The sequence below is a fragment of the Oryctolagus cuniculus genome, chromosome 11 (genome assembly GCF_964237555.1).
Source record: "Oryctolagus cuniculus chromosome 11, mOryCun1.1, whole genome shotgun sequence".
NCBI classification, from domain to species: Eukaryota; Metazoa; Chordata; class Mammalia; order Lagomorpha; family Leporidae; genus Oryctolagus; species Oryctolagus cuniculus.
This window is the reverse complement of record NC_091442.1, coordinates 42,675,539-42,691,886: the sequence shown is the minus strand read 5'-3', so window position 1 is coordinate 42,691,886 and position 16,348 is coordinate 42,675,539. Positions and strand designations below refer to the sequence as shown.

At 53.5% G+C, this 16,348-nt stretch overlaps 1 protein-coding gene across 6 annotated transcripts in view; it reads left to right on the top strand.

The window, feature by feature from the left end:
* The first annotated feature begins 881 nt into the window (after positions 1-881).
* RRBP1 (ribosome binding protein 1) overlaps positions 882-16,348 on the top strand; it is a 66,747-nt gene continuing 51,280 nt past the window's right edge. For 4 of the 6 annotated variants that reach the window (XM_070052116.1, XM_070052114.1, XM_070052115.1 and 1 more), the window contains exon 1: positions 882-1,266. Coding sequence is in view for 1 of the 6 variants with exons in the window: in XM_070052117.1 (XP_069908218.1) it covers positions 993-1,266 (274 nt within the window). In the remaining 5 variants the exon portion in view is untranslated. Of the gene's footprint in view, positions 1,267-1,542; positions 1,699-16,348 lie in introns of those variants that run through there. The other 2 variants (XM_070052117.1, XM_070052113.1) reach the window with 2 other exon arrangements.

The window sequence follows — 16,348 nt, the reverse complement described above, 5'->3', positions numbered from 1 at the left end:
CCAGGGAGCCCAGAACTCAATCCAGGTCTCCCACGTGGACAGCAGGGACCCAGAGCCTGGGGCCATGATCACCTGCTGCATCTCAGTGTGCACAGGAGCTGGATTTCGCCCAGGCGGCCATCCAGGGACTCCGAAGTGGGCTGTGGGTATCCCAGGTTCCGTCTCAACTTTCAGGCTTAGGCGCATTGGTTAGTAAGAGCAGAAAGGCCTGTCATGAGGAAGCAGCGAGGAAGCGCAGGGTTCCGGGGTACGGCCGAGCCCCCTTAGGCCACAGCCCGTCACTTCCCCGGTCACACGGGGCAGGGAGGGCGTCGTGAGGCGGACAGCGGCCCCAGACCCACTGTGCCTCAGCCAGACCCTCCCTGACACTGCAATGCCGTCCACCTCCATTCCTCCGGCACCCTCTGGCCCTTCTACCCCGCGTCCTCCATTTGCTCAAGGAAAGTCCTTCCGGTGCCAACAGCAATCTCTCCGAAGGTAACGACTTACCCTCTTGGGCAGAACCCGTCCTCCTTAGCCGGGGGACCCTAGAGGGCGCAGGCTGCTTCAGGGGCAATCAGCTGGCTCGCCAGAAAAACATTTTCACTGGCCGCTCGCGGATCTCGCCGCCTCAGCCCCGCGGCGTCCCGGGCTGCCGGGATTCGAACATTCCGTAGCCCGCCCAGTCAGAGCCGACCCGCTCGTCAGCGACCTCAGGAGGGCCGCGGGGCCTGGAGTGGGCAGGCCCGGCCGCTGACCTCCTCAATGTGGGCGGAGCGTGCCGGCCCCGCCCCGCCCCCGCGCACAGCCGAGCGCTGCGCCGCGCGGCCCCGCCCCTCACCGGCCCCGCCCCCTCGTGGCTCCCCGCAGCTCCTCCCCTCTTCCATTGGCCGAGGCGGAGACCCTCCCCTTTGTCCAATGGCCGCCGCCGCGGCTCGGCCGCCCGCGTCCTGACTGGCCGGAGACCGGCAGAGTGGCGGGGAGCGGGCCAATGGGGAGCGGCGGCTCGATGAATGGCTGGCCCGGGTGGGGAAGGCAGGAGGCGGCGATCCCGGCGGAGGGGGCCGTTCGCCAGCTCCGAGGCAGAAAGTGCCACGACTCCACACGCGCGCACGCAACCAGCGAGCGGCCGGAGCGGACGGCGGACGGGGCGGACGGCGTCGGGGTCGCGGCGCCTGCAGCTGTTCGAGGGCGGCTTCCCGGCGGAGGCTCAGTCGGCTCCTCTCTCCCGAGTCTGTGGCGGCGGCGGCTCCTGCGCTCTCCTCCCTCCCGCGTCTCCGGCTGCAGGTAAGAAACTTGGCCGGGCCCTGCAGCGGCGGCTGCCGCGGCGGCGCGCGGGCCGGGCCGGGCCGTCGGGGCGCCGGGGCCGGCCGCGCAGCGCCGCGAGTGACACGTCTCCTTGGCGGCCCCTCCCCCGGCGGCGCCGGCCGGCCCGCCTGCCCGCCCGCCGTGGCCGCGGCCGCGGCCGCCGACCCTCAGGGTCGGACTCAGTGGGGAGGGCGTGTGGCGGGGCCGAAGCTCGTGCAGGGGCGGCGGCCGAGCGCGCCGGGCCGGGCGGACTCCCCCCTCAGCCCTGGCCGTCGGGGGCCCCGGCCGCGGCGGTGCGACGTGGCGACCCCTCCCTCTCAGGCCGGACCGTCGGGCCAGCCCGCGCGCTCCCAAGTTGGACGAAGAAAGTTGGCGGCGGGGCGGGGCGGCGCACAGCTGGCGGAGGAAGGGGTTAAGTTTCGGGAAGCGGCGGGATGACGTTGCCGGGCTGGAGTCCGGGCCGGAGGGGTGGGGGGGGGGCGGGCGGAAGGCGGCGGAGGCCGGCCGAGGGGTAGGGGGTGGGGGGTGAGGAGGGCGGGATTGAATGAGGGGCCCGCGGGCCGAGCTCGCCCGCTTGCGGCCCGCAGCCGGGGGGTCGCTCCGGGGGCTCGGGCAGGCCCCCGACGGGGCGGACCGGAGCCACGGCGCTCGCCTTGCGGGCCCCCGGGGGCTGTCCGGGGCGCGGACGCCCAGGACAACTTCCCGGAGTGCTGGAGGCGGCTCCCTGCTCCCCCTGGCGGCGGGGCCGAGAGCACCGTTCCCCACTCCAGCGGGGCCGCGCGGAGCTTGGCGCGAGGGCGCCCGGCAGGGGCTGGGGGGGTGGGGGGACGGGGGCAACCCAGGCCCTGCCCGATGAATGGGCCGGCGGTGCCAGGCCCGGGCGGATGCGGGCACCTCCGGCCCGGCCGGCCAAGCGCTCTGGCAGCCGGCCTGACGTCCGCGCCGACGCGCCGGGCTCTCCAGCCGAGCCCTGGGCAGGGGAGGGGGGCTGCGGCCGCTGCTTGCCGTGGGGGCGCTAGGGATGCTTTAGGGCGCCCTTCGCGGATTATCTGCGGGACGTTGCAGCTCCGTGTGGTGCCCTGGGTCTCCACTTCCCCGTTACTGCAAGACACAACTCCTGAAAACTCTTGTGCTGGAGGGAGCAGCTTGGAGAGCCGGCGCAGCAATAAGTGAGGGCCACAGGAGTCCCTGCGCTGGCCAGGTCACACCCTAACCCCTTCGAGCCTTATCTGTAGCCTGGAGATAGGACCACCCGCCCAGAACAGGGTCAGGGGAGCTGCCTGCGGGGAAGTGCCCAGGCCTTGTGCAAACACGAGACAGTTTGGCAATAACTCCAGAGGTCAGAGGTCAGCGGAGACTGGGAGGCACCGAGGAAATGAAACTTTGGAGGCTCTTGGGAGCTTCCCACGTCATTGTTGGTTCAGCATGTGCTGGAACCTTCCGGGTGGGGGGCGGCTGGCTGGCCTGCAGTGGGGCCTAGTGAGGTCTCCCATCCCGGGTCAGAACTGGGCCAGCACTCCTGGGAAGACACTGTGGGGCCGGGAGCATTCCCCCACCATCCCTGCCTCCCCTCCATAGGCGTTTCCAAGAGTCCTTGTGGCTCTTCTTCTCCCGGGGAACCTGACACCCAGAAGCCCCGGTGGTCCCGCTGGGTGCTGCTGTGACCGGGGCTGGCTGACTTGCCGCTGACCTTTCCCGAGGTCAGCCCCGCTGTCCCTTGCAGAAGCTCCTGAAGGTGCTACTTCCCCTGCTCCTGATGCACGGAAAGGAAGCTGGGGGCTGCCGGGTCAGGTTTCCGTGTCCGAGCCACGCAAGGCACCTCTGCCAGTTGACGCCTGGAGGCCAGGATGGGGGGGGGGAGCTCCTGAAGTGTATGAGCAGAGGGGTCTGTGTGTGTGACAGAACTGTGCATGGCCATCGGCTGTCTACAGAGACTGAGAAGTCGGAGTTGGTATCCTAGTGTGTGGATGTTTTTTGTTGATGGGAGAGTTTTAAATAAATCCTGAATCGAGTCACATTTGAGCAATTATGCTCTTTGCCGAAATGAGCCCTAACTCTACAGGCCGCAATAATTACACAGCACCAAACTCAGGGTAAGTGGTTGCGTGCCAGTGATTTAATTGGAATATTGGTTTATTTTGTAGCAGCGACACCTTTTAAAGGTGTCAGAGCCCTGGACTCTTCCTCTCCCTGGGGAGAGGCAGAGGGTCAGCAGTTCTTCCGAGACACCAGAGTTCTCTTTGCTAAAATCTTGTTTCTGAATACGGTCAGCCAGAGTGTTCAGACTGAGGCTGGGCCATCCTGCGGCCCATCCTAGGCCTGCGGTGGCTAATAGTGATTGCGAGAGTACACACCATCTCTGTGAAGGGGCTCCCAGTAGCTATCCAGATATCTCAAGGGAGACATGAAGCGGAGCCCAGACTGATCTTTAAGGTCTACTGTTTAGAATCGGGTTCCCAGTGCCATGGGGCAAGTGTGGTTGCCGCCTGCTGAGTGCCAGGTGACTGTCAGCTCCACCCCTGTTGCCCTGCAACTAGTGCTAGCGGGGCGGTAAGGACCCTCCCAAAGATCCTGCAGGACAGTGTAGTTGCAGCTTCTTGGACAGCAGTGGCCTCCAGGAGGACAGAGCTAGAGGATGGAAGAGCAGCAGCAGCAGGAAGGTGGGCAGTGGATCGAAACGTGGCCCTGTGAGGAGGTGTTTGTGTTGCTGGACACTCAGAGAGTGACACCTGGCTCTCAAGTCGCTGCTGTCTGGAATGCTGTTGTCCCCCACACATAAAGCTGTTTAATTTTGAAACAATTACAATTGAAAAATATTAGAAATTCTGTTTCTTAAGTCCATTAGCCCCATTTTCAAGTACTCAGCTGTCACACCTCGGTCAATGTGAGTTTAGATCTTTTCCATCCACACAGGAAGTTCTTTTGGCCAGCACCTGTCAGTGGGTAGCTGGTGTTTTTGAAACCTTTAGGTCTGTCTCACTGTTCCATTTGATCATGGAGAACTTTGTGATGTTCAACCATATGAAACTGCTCATTCTGTAAGTAAAAAACGGCTGGCTGGCGACAGTTCATCCCCTTCAGCTCAGCAGGGTGTTCCCTTTGGAAGGCATGGGTGCCCGCTCCCGGTATGCATGGTAAGCTGCACACCTGGAGAAAAGAGGGGAGCAGGGGGAAGGCACAGACGGGCTCCATCCCACAGAGATGTTTACCCAAACCAGCAGCGTCAAAGTGGTCCAGTGTACCACACATGGAAAATAAATAGGTGTTAGGTAGAAAGCATATGGCCTGCAAGGAAAGTAAATATTTAATTCTACATCAGCGCGCTGGGCGAGGAAAGCCACTTTAGCATTTCAGAAAATTAACTCGGGACTTCCTAGAAGGGTGTTTTCTTAGGCAGACAGATGCTGAATGAACCTCCCTAAATGGGCATTTTGCTCCCACTCCCCCTCACTTAAAGATCGACGTCTCCACTGCCTTACTTTTATTTTTTATTTTTTTAAAAGATTTATTTATTTATTTGGAAGGCAGAGTTAGAGAGGTAGAGAGAGAGAGAGAGAGGTCTTCCATCCACTTGTTCATTCCCCAGATGGCCGCAACAGCCAGAACTGCGCTGATCCAAAGCCAGGAGCTTCCTCCTGGTCTCCCACGTGGGTGCAGGGGCCCCAAGGACTTTGGCCATCCTCTACTGCTTTCCCAGGCCATAGCAGAGAGCTAGATCGGAAGTGGAACAGCTGGGATTCAAACCAGCGCCCATATGGGATGCCGGCACTGCAGGCAGTGGCTCTACCCACTATGCCACAGCGCCAGCCCCTGTCTTCCCTTTGAAGAACATGCATCTCCCCACTCATCCAACCACAGGCAGCAACTTTGATTTAGAAAGAACATTTTGCAGTTTGTAAGTTATTATGGCAGAACTAGAATACCTGCTTAGTCCTCATAGCTCACACGTTCGGACATTACTGGAGTCTTCCGAACTGGCCGGTGCAAATCGTTGCCAGGCCAGGGAGTGCCTACAGGGCTCTGTTAACGCTCCTTATAACTTGGAAAGGATCCCTGGAGGAATTTGGGAATTCTTGGTTGTGCCAGTGGGCTTATTTTCGTGCTCTGCATCTAAAGACCTAAAACCGCAGTTTAAACAAAGAACCTCAAATGATGAGCAGTGAGTTAATCTCTCGTTGGCTGGAGAGGGGATCCACTGAGATTGTGCCGGAAGATAACCAGCTATTTATAGTGATTATGAGTATCAGCTGCTGACTCAAAAGTTGGACGAGAAAACTGTCTTGAACCCAAACTTTTGCCTCTGTGCCCTAACCCTGGGCAGAGTATAAACAGACAAGGTCAGTGTTGGCCATCTGGACTCAGAGGCCAAGCTGGTGTCCTGTGTGGACAGAACTGGGCCTGCCTAGGACATTTTTTGTTGTTGTTTTGCCAAGTCCATATTATATATTAAGCAGTTGAACCACCTTTTAGAAAATGGAGAATTTCTTTCATTAAGACTGAGATTTGGGGGCTCTCCTGGGGAAAAGCAAGAATTTCTGGATGCTCCGCGTCAGGCTTCTCAGGTGGTGACTGTGGTTGGGCAGAGAGACAGAAGAGAGCCTGCTGTCTCTCCCCCGCGCCCTACCCTGATGGATGGGATGTGCTCTGGGGTTGGCAGTCCCTGTGGGGGGGATTTGGAGGCATCTGGTATGACCTGGTGGGTCACCAACATCTTGCGCAGAGTCCCGGACCAGGGGGTAGGGGTGGGGTGGGGCAGGCAGTGAGACAGGCACTGGTGGAAGTCCTCATCCTAGAAGTGAGCGGTGTGTGTGGCCTTGGGGTGACGTCTTCTTAGGCTTCAGTATCCATCCACATGTAAAATGGAAGGCAACCAGATGGCCCCATCTTTGAGCCCACACACCTCAATTCCGCTTGAAGCCTCATCCTGTGAGCCCTGACTCTCAGCTCCACCTTCCACAGAGAGCCAGAGCCTGGCCCTTCCCACCTCTGCTGGCACCTCCTGCTCCAGACTCCCCACTCATCTGGTCACTGCACGCACCTCTGAAGTGACCTCCTGGCTTCTGCCCTCACCCCCGGTCCCCTAGAGCAGACTACATCACTCCTCTGTGGAAGACTGCCCTTGTCCGAAGTTCGCGACAGCCTCCACGGCTCGACTTTTTGCCCTGGCTTCATTCCTACCACCTCCCTTGTTCCTCCAGCACACCCCTGCTTCCGCCTGCCCACAGGTGGCCGCATGGCCTCTTCCCGCATCTGCAGGTCTGTTGCCCACCTTACTTAAGTGATAGCCCCACACTCCCCCCGTCCCTTAGCTTCTGCTCCCACTTCTCCCCAGCGCCTCCTGACACATCCCCTGCCTGACCGACCTCGTCGTCCCCCCGCTGCCACTGCAGCGTAAGCTCTCTGCCTGGGCAGGGACATCCCTGTCCTGCTTCCCAAGGCGGCCCCAGGGTTGAGACCGGAGCCTGGTGCGCGATAGATGCCCCCGTTCATGCTGAGCTGGTGGTGAGCTGGTTTCTAGTGCTTACGTGCCATAAGGATATTATTTAGCCTGAAGTAGCCTGGATTCCTAGAGCATCAAGTATAAACACAAAAACATATTCCAGAGCCAAATGCGAGTGATTTCTGGATTGCCTCCAGTCTGGCTGCAGTTGGGAAATGGGCAGGAAGGCGGTGGAGGGTGCTGTGGCATACCAGGAGAGGCAGGGGCTTCAGCAAGCATCTAGGAAAGTGGGGGCGTGCTCTCTCCTGGGCACCTAAGCCCCCAGGGCTTCCTGCTGCTTCCCAGGTGCTCCCACTGACTGGGTGGGCCTGCGGAGTGATAAGCATGGCCCTGAAGACACACTGCTCATGACAGAGTGGCGCTTTGGGTTTGAACAGCGTGCTGGCTTGCTCTGAGGAGAGCTGGCTGCCACGTTGAGGGCGTGTGATTGTTCCTCAGCGGGAGGAGGGAGAATTCTTCTGGCCTTCCTTGGCCAGACTCGGTCAGGTGAAGGTGCGAGTCGTTGCCAGGAGGCCTCTCCTCTCGGGCCTTTTGTGTGGAAGTGGCTGCAGGGGAGGGCGAGGGCTGAGGTAGGGTGGGCTGGCAGCTAAGAGTGGGTCCCAGGCCTGGCTCCCTCCCTCTTCCTCCTCCTCTGCCTCTTCTGATTTGAGGCAAAGAAGTGGAGAGTGGACCCAAGGCTTCCGAATTGCGGGCATGTCAGAGCCGCTCTGTTTGCGTGCAGCAGTGAGCCCCTTGTTCCCGTATGGTTTTTCTGGAATTAAAGTGCACCTCTCAAGCACATCAGACAGTTTTGCTTTCGATTCAGACTGAGCCTGAAGAGGACTGAGATACTGCTTTATTTCTGTGGAATGTATTTTTATTTTCCTGTTGGGTCTAGGTATTTATAGTAATTAGCAAAGTTGTAATTTTCAGAGCTTAATTGTAATCACAGTGAGTGAAGGAAGAAGAACTCAAAGAATAAATGAGTTATTGACACTGCTAGTGAAAACTCAGGAGTGACGTGTCAAGAGACAGCCAGCCGGTCTGCTTCAGCCATGGCCCTGGAGCCCAGCCAAGGGCTTAACGTTTCAGCTGGGAGATCCTGCACCTTTTCCTGTCCAGCTTGTAAGACTGAGGAGGACAGTGCAGTGAGCCTGGCCGCAGGTCAGCCTCAGGGGCTGGGGGCTCCAACCTGTCACTGCCCTCGTCACACCAGGAGGGGATACCTGCCTTGGCCCTGGTCCCAGTGCTGCCTCTTCGGAGGAACGGTGTTGTGTGTACATGAGAGTTGGATGGGCCAGTAGGAACCATGTCCTGGGACAGATTCTTCAGGCCCTGAAGGTGCTGCTCCTTCAAGATCCGCAGGGCACATTTTCCTGGCAAGGATGACGCTCCTGTTTCACTCTTTACCATAAAACGTGGATGTACAGGCAAATGCACTGTTGCGCATCTGCTGCTCAGCGCCCAGACTGAATGCCCTTGTGTAACCAGCAGATCCAGAAATAGGTGCTCTCGCCCCTCCCTCAGCTCCGGTTGCTGCCGTCCTGGGCTTGAACTGGCTGCGAGTGGAATCCCGGGCCACGTGCTGTTTGTGGTGGGGATGGTCGTGCATGGGTCCTTCTCATCATGACCATGCCAGTGTGTGGCTATGTCACAGTTCATCCATTGAGTGCTACATGGGTACTTGGAGAGCTCCCAGCCAGGGGCCTTTATGGGTCACCCTGGCGTAGATGGTCTTGCCCTGACTTTCAGGGAACATTTGTACACATGTCCGTCCAGTCTGTGTGTCTACAGTGGAATTGTGGGCCATAGGAGGCAGGTGCTCAGCTTTAGATCACGGTGCTAACTTTTTTCCCAACATGCTTCTACTGATTCCTGCTCCCACCCACAGTATATGGGAGTTTGGCATGTATTATAAAATGGCTGACTTTAAAAAGGAGCCACAAAGAAGCTTGAGTTACCACTGATAATAAGTAAGAATCTCTTGGCTGGCACCACAGCTCACTTGGCTAATCCTCCACCTGCGGCACCAGCACCCCGGGTTCTAGTCCCGGTTGGGGCGCCGGATTCTGTCCCGGTTGCTCCTCTTCCAGTCCCGCTCTCTGCTGTGGCCTGGGAAGGCAGTGGAAGATGGCACCCGCATGGGAGACCAGGAGGAAGCACCTGGCTCCTGGCTTCAGATTGGTGCAGCGTGCCGGCCGTAGCAGCCATTTGGGGGGGTGAACCAACGGAAAAAGGAAGACCTTTCTCTCTCTCTCTCTCTCTCTCTCTCTCTCTCTGTCTAACTTTGCCTGTCAAAAAAAAATAAAATAAAAGTAAGAGCCTCAGGCATGCTGAGGTTCTCTTCTGTCTGAGGTGGGACTGTTGGGTGGCAGAATTTGTTAATCAAAGCCCTTTGGAAAGGGCTTGTTTGAAGATCAAGATCTATTTGAAAGGCAGAGCAATAGAGGAGAGAAAGCACATGCGAGAGATCTCCCATCCACTGATTCACTCCCCAAATGGCTGCAACAGCCTGGGCTGCGCCAGGCCAAGCCAGGAGCCCAGGACTCCATCCATGTCTCCCACATGGATGGCAGGGGGCCAAGTACTCAGGCCATCTTCTGCTGCCTTCCTAGGCACATTAGCAGGGAGCTGGATCAGAGTGTTAGCAGAGCAGCTAACGCTCGAACTGGTGCTCCTGTATGGGGTGCTCACATCGCCAGCAGCAGCTGAACCACTGTGCCAGGATGCCGGCCCTGTGATAGGCTAGTTCTTAACCATAAATCTGAGTGGAAGGGTGTTAAATGAAGGGTGTGCCACAGAGCTCTAAGCTTGAGGTTGGGTTTTTCATCAGACACCGCCAGCCCCTAAGTTGATTTCTTTTTTTTTTCTTTTTTTTTTTTTTTTGACAGGCAGAGTTAGAGACAGAGAGAAAGGTCTTCCTTTTTCCATTGGTTCACCCCCCAAATGGCCGCTACGGCCAGTGCGTTGTGCAGATCCGAAGCCAGGAGCCAGGTGCTTCCTCCTGTTCTCCCATGCAGTTGCAGGGCCCAAGGACTTGGGCCATCCTCCACTGCCTTCCTGGGCCACAGCGGAGAGCTGGACTGGAAGAGGAGCAACCGGGACAGAATCCGGCACTCTAACCGGGACTAGAACCCGGAGTGCTGGCGCCACAGGCGGAGGATTAGCCTATTGAGTCGCGGCGCTGGCCCCCTAAGTTGATTTCTTAAAAATAAGGAGTCAGCAGTGGGGGTCCCAGACTTCATTCTGCCTTGGCTGTCACATTTCTAACTGGAGCGTTGCCCACTCCCCTCCAGGGCTTGGTGTTGGCGAGGTTCTCCTGCCAGAGCGCCTGTCGCCTACCTCGCTATCTTCCCACCTGCCAACCTCCCCATCCTGGGACTGTGGCCTGTCCTGTGCATGTCAGATCTGTACAGCACAGCTGACCCTCCAGTCAACCAGCCACAGGGGCTCGCTTTTCTTTAGGACTTGGTTGGTGGGGCCGGTGCTTCGGCATAAAAGGTTAAGCCTCCACCTATGGCGCTGGCATCCCATATGGGTGCCGGTTTGAGTCTCAGCTGCTCTATTTCCAATCCAGCTCCTTGCTAATGTATCTGGGAAAGCAGTGGAAGATGGACCAAGTGCTTGGACCCCTGCACCCACGTGGGAGACCTGGAAGACACTCCTGGCTCCTGGTTTTGGATTGGCCCAGCCTTGGCCGTTGTGGCCATTTGGGGGAGTGAACCAGCAGATGGAAGATGCCTTTCTCTCTTTCTCTCTCTCCTTCTCTCTGTATCTCTGGATTTCAAATAAATAAATCTTTTTTTAAAAAAAGGCATTAAAAAAGACTTGGTGATTGGGCTTTGGTTTGGCTGCGAGTGGCAGCAATGTCTTGGACCAGTTAGTTTAAAGATCGAAGGGCACTGGTGATAGGTGGCGTCTTCTGACTTGGAGGTGAGCTGGGGCAAGTTCTAGGTAACAGAGGAAAAACACCTTTTGATAAACATCGAATGGCCCAAGAGACACTGAGGCAGATGGTGAAAAGAATGCCCAAAAGGATAAACAGGACCTGAGGGCCTTGGCTAGGCTTTGGTAGCATCTCCTGACACAGGGCACACTGATCAGAGAGGCAGCAGGATGGGAGATTCCCCCTCCACACACACACCCACCCATGAGCTGGGAGCCTCAAGGAGGAGGTGGTTGGAGGTAAGCACTTTGCATACCCTAGAGGTGGGATGGGTGGGAGGATGCCCCCTGGGCAGAGTGCTCCTAGCCCATCCTCCAACAGCAGACCTTCATCCCAGGCTCAGCAAGTCGCCAGGTATAATTATGAGAGGAAGGCGAACCATCCCTCCTAAGGAAGGATGCAAAGCACGGTGAATGATGACTGGCGGGAGCAGATCTGTGAAAACACAGATAACAGGGTTCACACAGATTTTAAACAGTGCCACTTACTAAAGTAATGGGCAAGATTGAAATTATCTAGAGGAACAGGAAACTGTAAAACGAGCTCACCAGGTACAACGCCATAGACTTGACATTCAGTTAATTGTAAAAATCCAGCGGATGAATTTATCAGCAGATTAGACAGAAGTGAAGAGAACAAATGAACCGGAAGAGCAGAAGAAAACAGAGAATTTGTTTTAGAGAACCAGAGGATGAAAACCAATTAAGAATCCAAGAGAACAGACTGAGAAGTGTGTCTGATTGGGATTCCAGAAGAGGAGGAGGGCAGAGCTAGTGTTTGAAGAAACACTAGCTGAGAAGTTTACAGAATGTGTAAGACCTGCCTCCCCACCCCCAAAAAAGAGCAAAACCAAGCCGCTGGGAACTGTAGATCGCTCAGTGATAGGGCAACTCAGGGGAAACATTCAGCCATGAGGTGAAGAGATCATTTAAACACAGACCTGCAGTTCCTGACAGGTCTGAGGAAAGGAGATTGGATATTCCTGGAAGGATGGTGTTGCCGGCAGAAAAAGTGAGCTATAACAGGGAGTAAGGAGGATGCTCCATATTCAGACGGTGCTGAACTAACTAACGCTGGGGAATCGGCATCAAAACAGACATGTAAGTCAGAAGAGCTAATGGGATTAATGCAGGGAGGGGTAAAGGTTTTGTTAACTTTGATTTTTATAAATCCTGCATTTATTATTTTAAGGACAGTTATTAGAGGGGAGAAACAGTACAGTGGAGTGGAAAAATGGAATATTCTAAACAATCCAAAAAAGATAAGAAAGGAGGCCCCTCCCCCCAAAAAACCTCCCAGACAGGTGTGAAATGGCACAAAACAAAATTACAGATCTAAACCTAAATATATCAGCATTCTTATTACATATAAGTTACTAGATACTGAAGTGAAAGATATTCTGCTAGATTTTAAAACTCTTACTCTTGGGCTGTTTACAAGAGATGGAGTGAAAATAAGAGTAGAAGAAGATATATGATAAAATACTATTTAAAGAAAATGTTATATTAATGTTACAGAAAATCAAATTTAAGGTAAAAACAAGCATATTATAGAGGGTCACTCCAAAATGATAAAAAGTAAATTCATTTGGAAGATTTAGCAATTTGAACTTGGTGTATTTATTAGCACAATCTCAGTTCATAAAACAAATTGATAAAAAGTAGACAAATATATAATCATAGAGAGTTTTAGTGCATCCTGTTAGTAATTAACAGCTAAACAGACAGCTCAAGGATTAGAACATTCGAATAAAACAGTAAAAGATGTGGTGTCTATGTAATCATATACAAATAAAACACTGTAGCTGTGCATACTCTAAGATTTTCAGATTGGTCGTACCTCTGCCTCAATGTTAACTTTCAGCAAATGTTAAGGGATTGAGAGTATACAAAGCAGGTATCCTCCTTTCTTTTTTTTTTAAGATTTATTTATTTTAAAGATTTATTTATTTTACTTGAAAGTCAGAGTTACACACAGAGAGAAGGAGAGACAGAGAGAGAGAGGGAGGGAGGGAGGGAGGGAGGGGGTCTTCCATCTGCGGGTTCACTCTCCAGATAGCCACGACAGCCCGAGATGCGCCGATCTGAAGCCAGGAGCCAGGAGCTTCTTCCGGGTCTGCCACGTGGGTGCAAGGGCCCAAGGATTTGGGCCATCTTCTGCTGCTTTCCCAGGCCAGAGCAGGGAGCTGAATCGGAAGTGGAACAGCTGGGTCTCAAACCGGTGCCCATATGGGATGCCTGCACTGCAGGTGGCGGCTTTTACCCACTAAGTAAGCCACAGCACTGGCCCCCTATTTATTTATTTGAAAGTCTGAGTACACACAGAGGGAGAGGCAGAGAGAAACAGAGAGAGCAGTCTTTCATCTGCTGATTGACTCCTCATTTGGCTGCAACGGCTGGAGCTAGGAACCAGGAGCTTCTTCCAGATCTCCCACATGGGTGCAGGGGCCCAGGGACTTGGGCCATCTTCTGCTACTTTCCTAGGCCATAGCAAAGAGCTGTATTGGAAGTGGAGCAGCCGGGACTCAAATCAGTACTCATATGAGATGCCTGTGACACAGGTGATAGTTTTATCCACTATGCCTTAGTGCTGGCTCCAGCAGATAGCTTCTTAATTGAAGTAAGCAGAACTATAAATAGAGATAGAAAGGATGCATGTATTTGCAAATTTTAAAATGCTTCTCATTTATTTGTAGATCAAAAAAGTAATGACAGAAAATGTTTTGAAATCAATGATGGGCCAGCGCCGCAGCTCACTAGGCTAATCCTCCGCCTAGCGGCGCCGGCACACCGGGTTCTAGTCCCGGTCGGGGCGCCGGATTCTGTCCCGGTTGCCCCTCTTCCAGGCCAGCCCTCTGCTGTGACCAGGGAGTGCAGTGGAGGATGGCCCAGGTGCTTGGGCCCTGCACCCCATGGGAGACCAGGAAAAGCACCTGGCTCCTGGCTCCTGCCATCGGATCAGCGCGGTGCGCCGGCCGCAGCGCGCCGGCCGCGGCAGCCATTGGAGGGTGAACCAACGGCAAAGGAAGACCTTTCTCTCTGTCTCTCTCTCTCACTGTCCACTCTGCCTGTCAAAAAAAACAAAAAAAAAAAAAATCAATGATAATAAAACTGGAAAAACTTGTAGGATATAGTTAAAATATTATATATTTTAAATACATTTAAAAAGAAAAAAAGATGAAAATTAATGAGCTTGGGCTGGTGTTGTGGCACAGCAGGTTAAGCCACTGCCTATGATGCCTGTATCCCATGTAAGCACTGGTTCAACTCCCGGCTGCTCCATTTCCCATCCAGCTCCTTGCTAATACACCTGGGAAAGTAGAGGAGGATGGCCCAAGTGCTTGGGTCCCTGCAACTGTATGGAAGATCTGGATGGAGTTCTAGATTCCTGACTGCCTGGCTCCCCACTCCCTGAGGCCATTTTGGGGAGTGAACCAGCAGATGCATGGAAGATCTCTCCCTCTCCCTCTCCCTCTCCCTCTCCCTCTCCCTCTCCCCTTCTCCCTCTCCCCTTCTCCCTCTCCCCTTCTCCCTCTCCCTCTCCCCTTCTCCCTCTCCCTCTCCCCTTCTCCCTCTCCCTCTCCCCTTCTCCCTCTCCCTCTCCCCTTCTCCCTCTCCCTCTCCCCTTCTCCCTCTCCCTCTCCCTCTCACCTTCTCCCTCCTCTCTCCTTCTCTTTCTCCCTCTCCTCTGTAACTGCCTTTCAAGTAAGTCTTTTTAAAAAATTAATGAGCTAAGTACCTATCTTGATTATTACAAAAGGCAAAATAAATCTCAGTTGGAAGGAAGTAACAGTGAGAAAGAATTTATGAAACAGGAAACTAACATACAATAAGGAAGCCTAACAAAGCCAAAGCCAAAACTTCATTCTTAAAAAAGATGGATAATATTTAAAGATTTCAAGAAAAATTGATCTAAAAAAATGTATAGGTAGTATCAGGAATGTAAAATGGAACTTCATGACAGATGTGGTAGATATTAAATAAGTTATGTAGGAAATGTGCTAAAGAAAAATAAATTAATGCCATTTTGTATAACTAAAAATATTTAAATGATTGAGAGGAGGGAGGCTATCCACATTTCATGCATAGAGAACCTTGTTTTTTAAGTAATTTATTTTTTTTGAAAGAGAGGAGAGACAGAAATCTTCCATCTGCTGCTTTACTCCCTAAACGGCTGCAACAACTGGGGCTGGGCCAGGCCAAAGCCGGGAGCTTCTGGATCTCCCACACGGGTGGAAGGGGCCCAGGGACCTGGGCCATCTTCTGCTTTCTGAAGCACATTAACAGGGAGCTGGATCAGAAGTGGAGCTACAGGGATGTGAACTGGCATCCATGTGGGATGCCGGCGCTGCAGTTGGTGGCTTAACCCATTGTGCCACAGCGCTGGCCCCAAGAACTTCTTTTGTACATCTCAGCCTGGTGAAAATTTTGCGAGATCTGACCTTATACATTTCTAGAAAACTGTAACTACCAACACTGAGCCAAGCAGAGATAGGGAATCTGTATTGTCCTATAATTAAAGAAGTTAGTCCTGTGATTGTCTTCTCACAAAGACAATACCAGGCCCAAATGCCGTCACTGGTCAGCTCTGCTACACATTTTTAGAATAAGCATTCTAGTTGTTCTCAACCTCTTCCAAAAACAGAAAAAACCAAAAACAAAACAAAAAAAAAACCCACACTACCCTGTCTACTGTGTTGATGCCAGCCAACCTTGTTGCAAAAACCTAATATCAGTCAAATCTCATGCCAACTCCTGCAGTATGTCTAGAGACTAAATTGTATGTATCCTAGAAGTGTAGACTTGGTTTAACACTTAAAAATAAGTTTATGTTCATCTCCCACACTCATGAATTACAGGGGTGGAATAGTGTGATTATCTTCATAGATACAGAGAAAGTGTTTGATAAAATACAGCATCTGTTCATGCAAAGAATAAATGGCACTTCTTGAGCCTGATAAGGGATGTGGACAGCCAACAGAGCACTGAATAACGAGACCCCTAAAATAGGAAAGGAAAAACAGGATGCTGCTGCCGTTCCTGCACTGCTTGCTGCTGGAGGCCCTGCCCTGTGCAGAAATTCAAGAAAAATGTAGAAGATAGACTGGAAAGAAAGGAAACTATGAGTCACACGCTTATGCATGTTTGAAAAAACGTTTCAAAATCTACAGATGTGTTATTAGAATTAGGCAAGGTTGCTGGGGGGGAGCAAGCTCACCCTAAAGAAATCAATTACACTTCTACATACCAGCAACAAACAGAAAATGACACTTAAGGAACACCATTTGCAAAGTGTAAAAAGTATGAAGAACCAAGAAATAACTGCAGGAATATGTCAGACACCATGGTGTGCATCACTGTCCTCTGTGTAAATCTGACCCTTTAGCCACATAAACCAGGAGGCGCTGTCCTGATAGGACGTCTGGTAGGTGATGCATTCAGCAGACGCTGGCTGAGGTGTGACCCTGGTCAGGCTGATACCCGGCTTGTGGCAGTGGGTGTCTGATGGGCCAGCAACGCACATGTGTTCCTGCCAGGATTCTCGATTCCTACCTCTAGACCTGTTGTCTTCCTTAGTAAGGTGAAGCCTATAGGTGTCTAGTATGCTGTCAGAAGACTTAGTCTGCTTCAGCATCT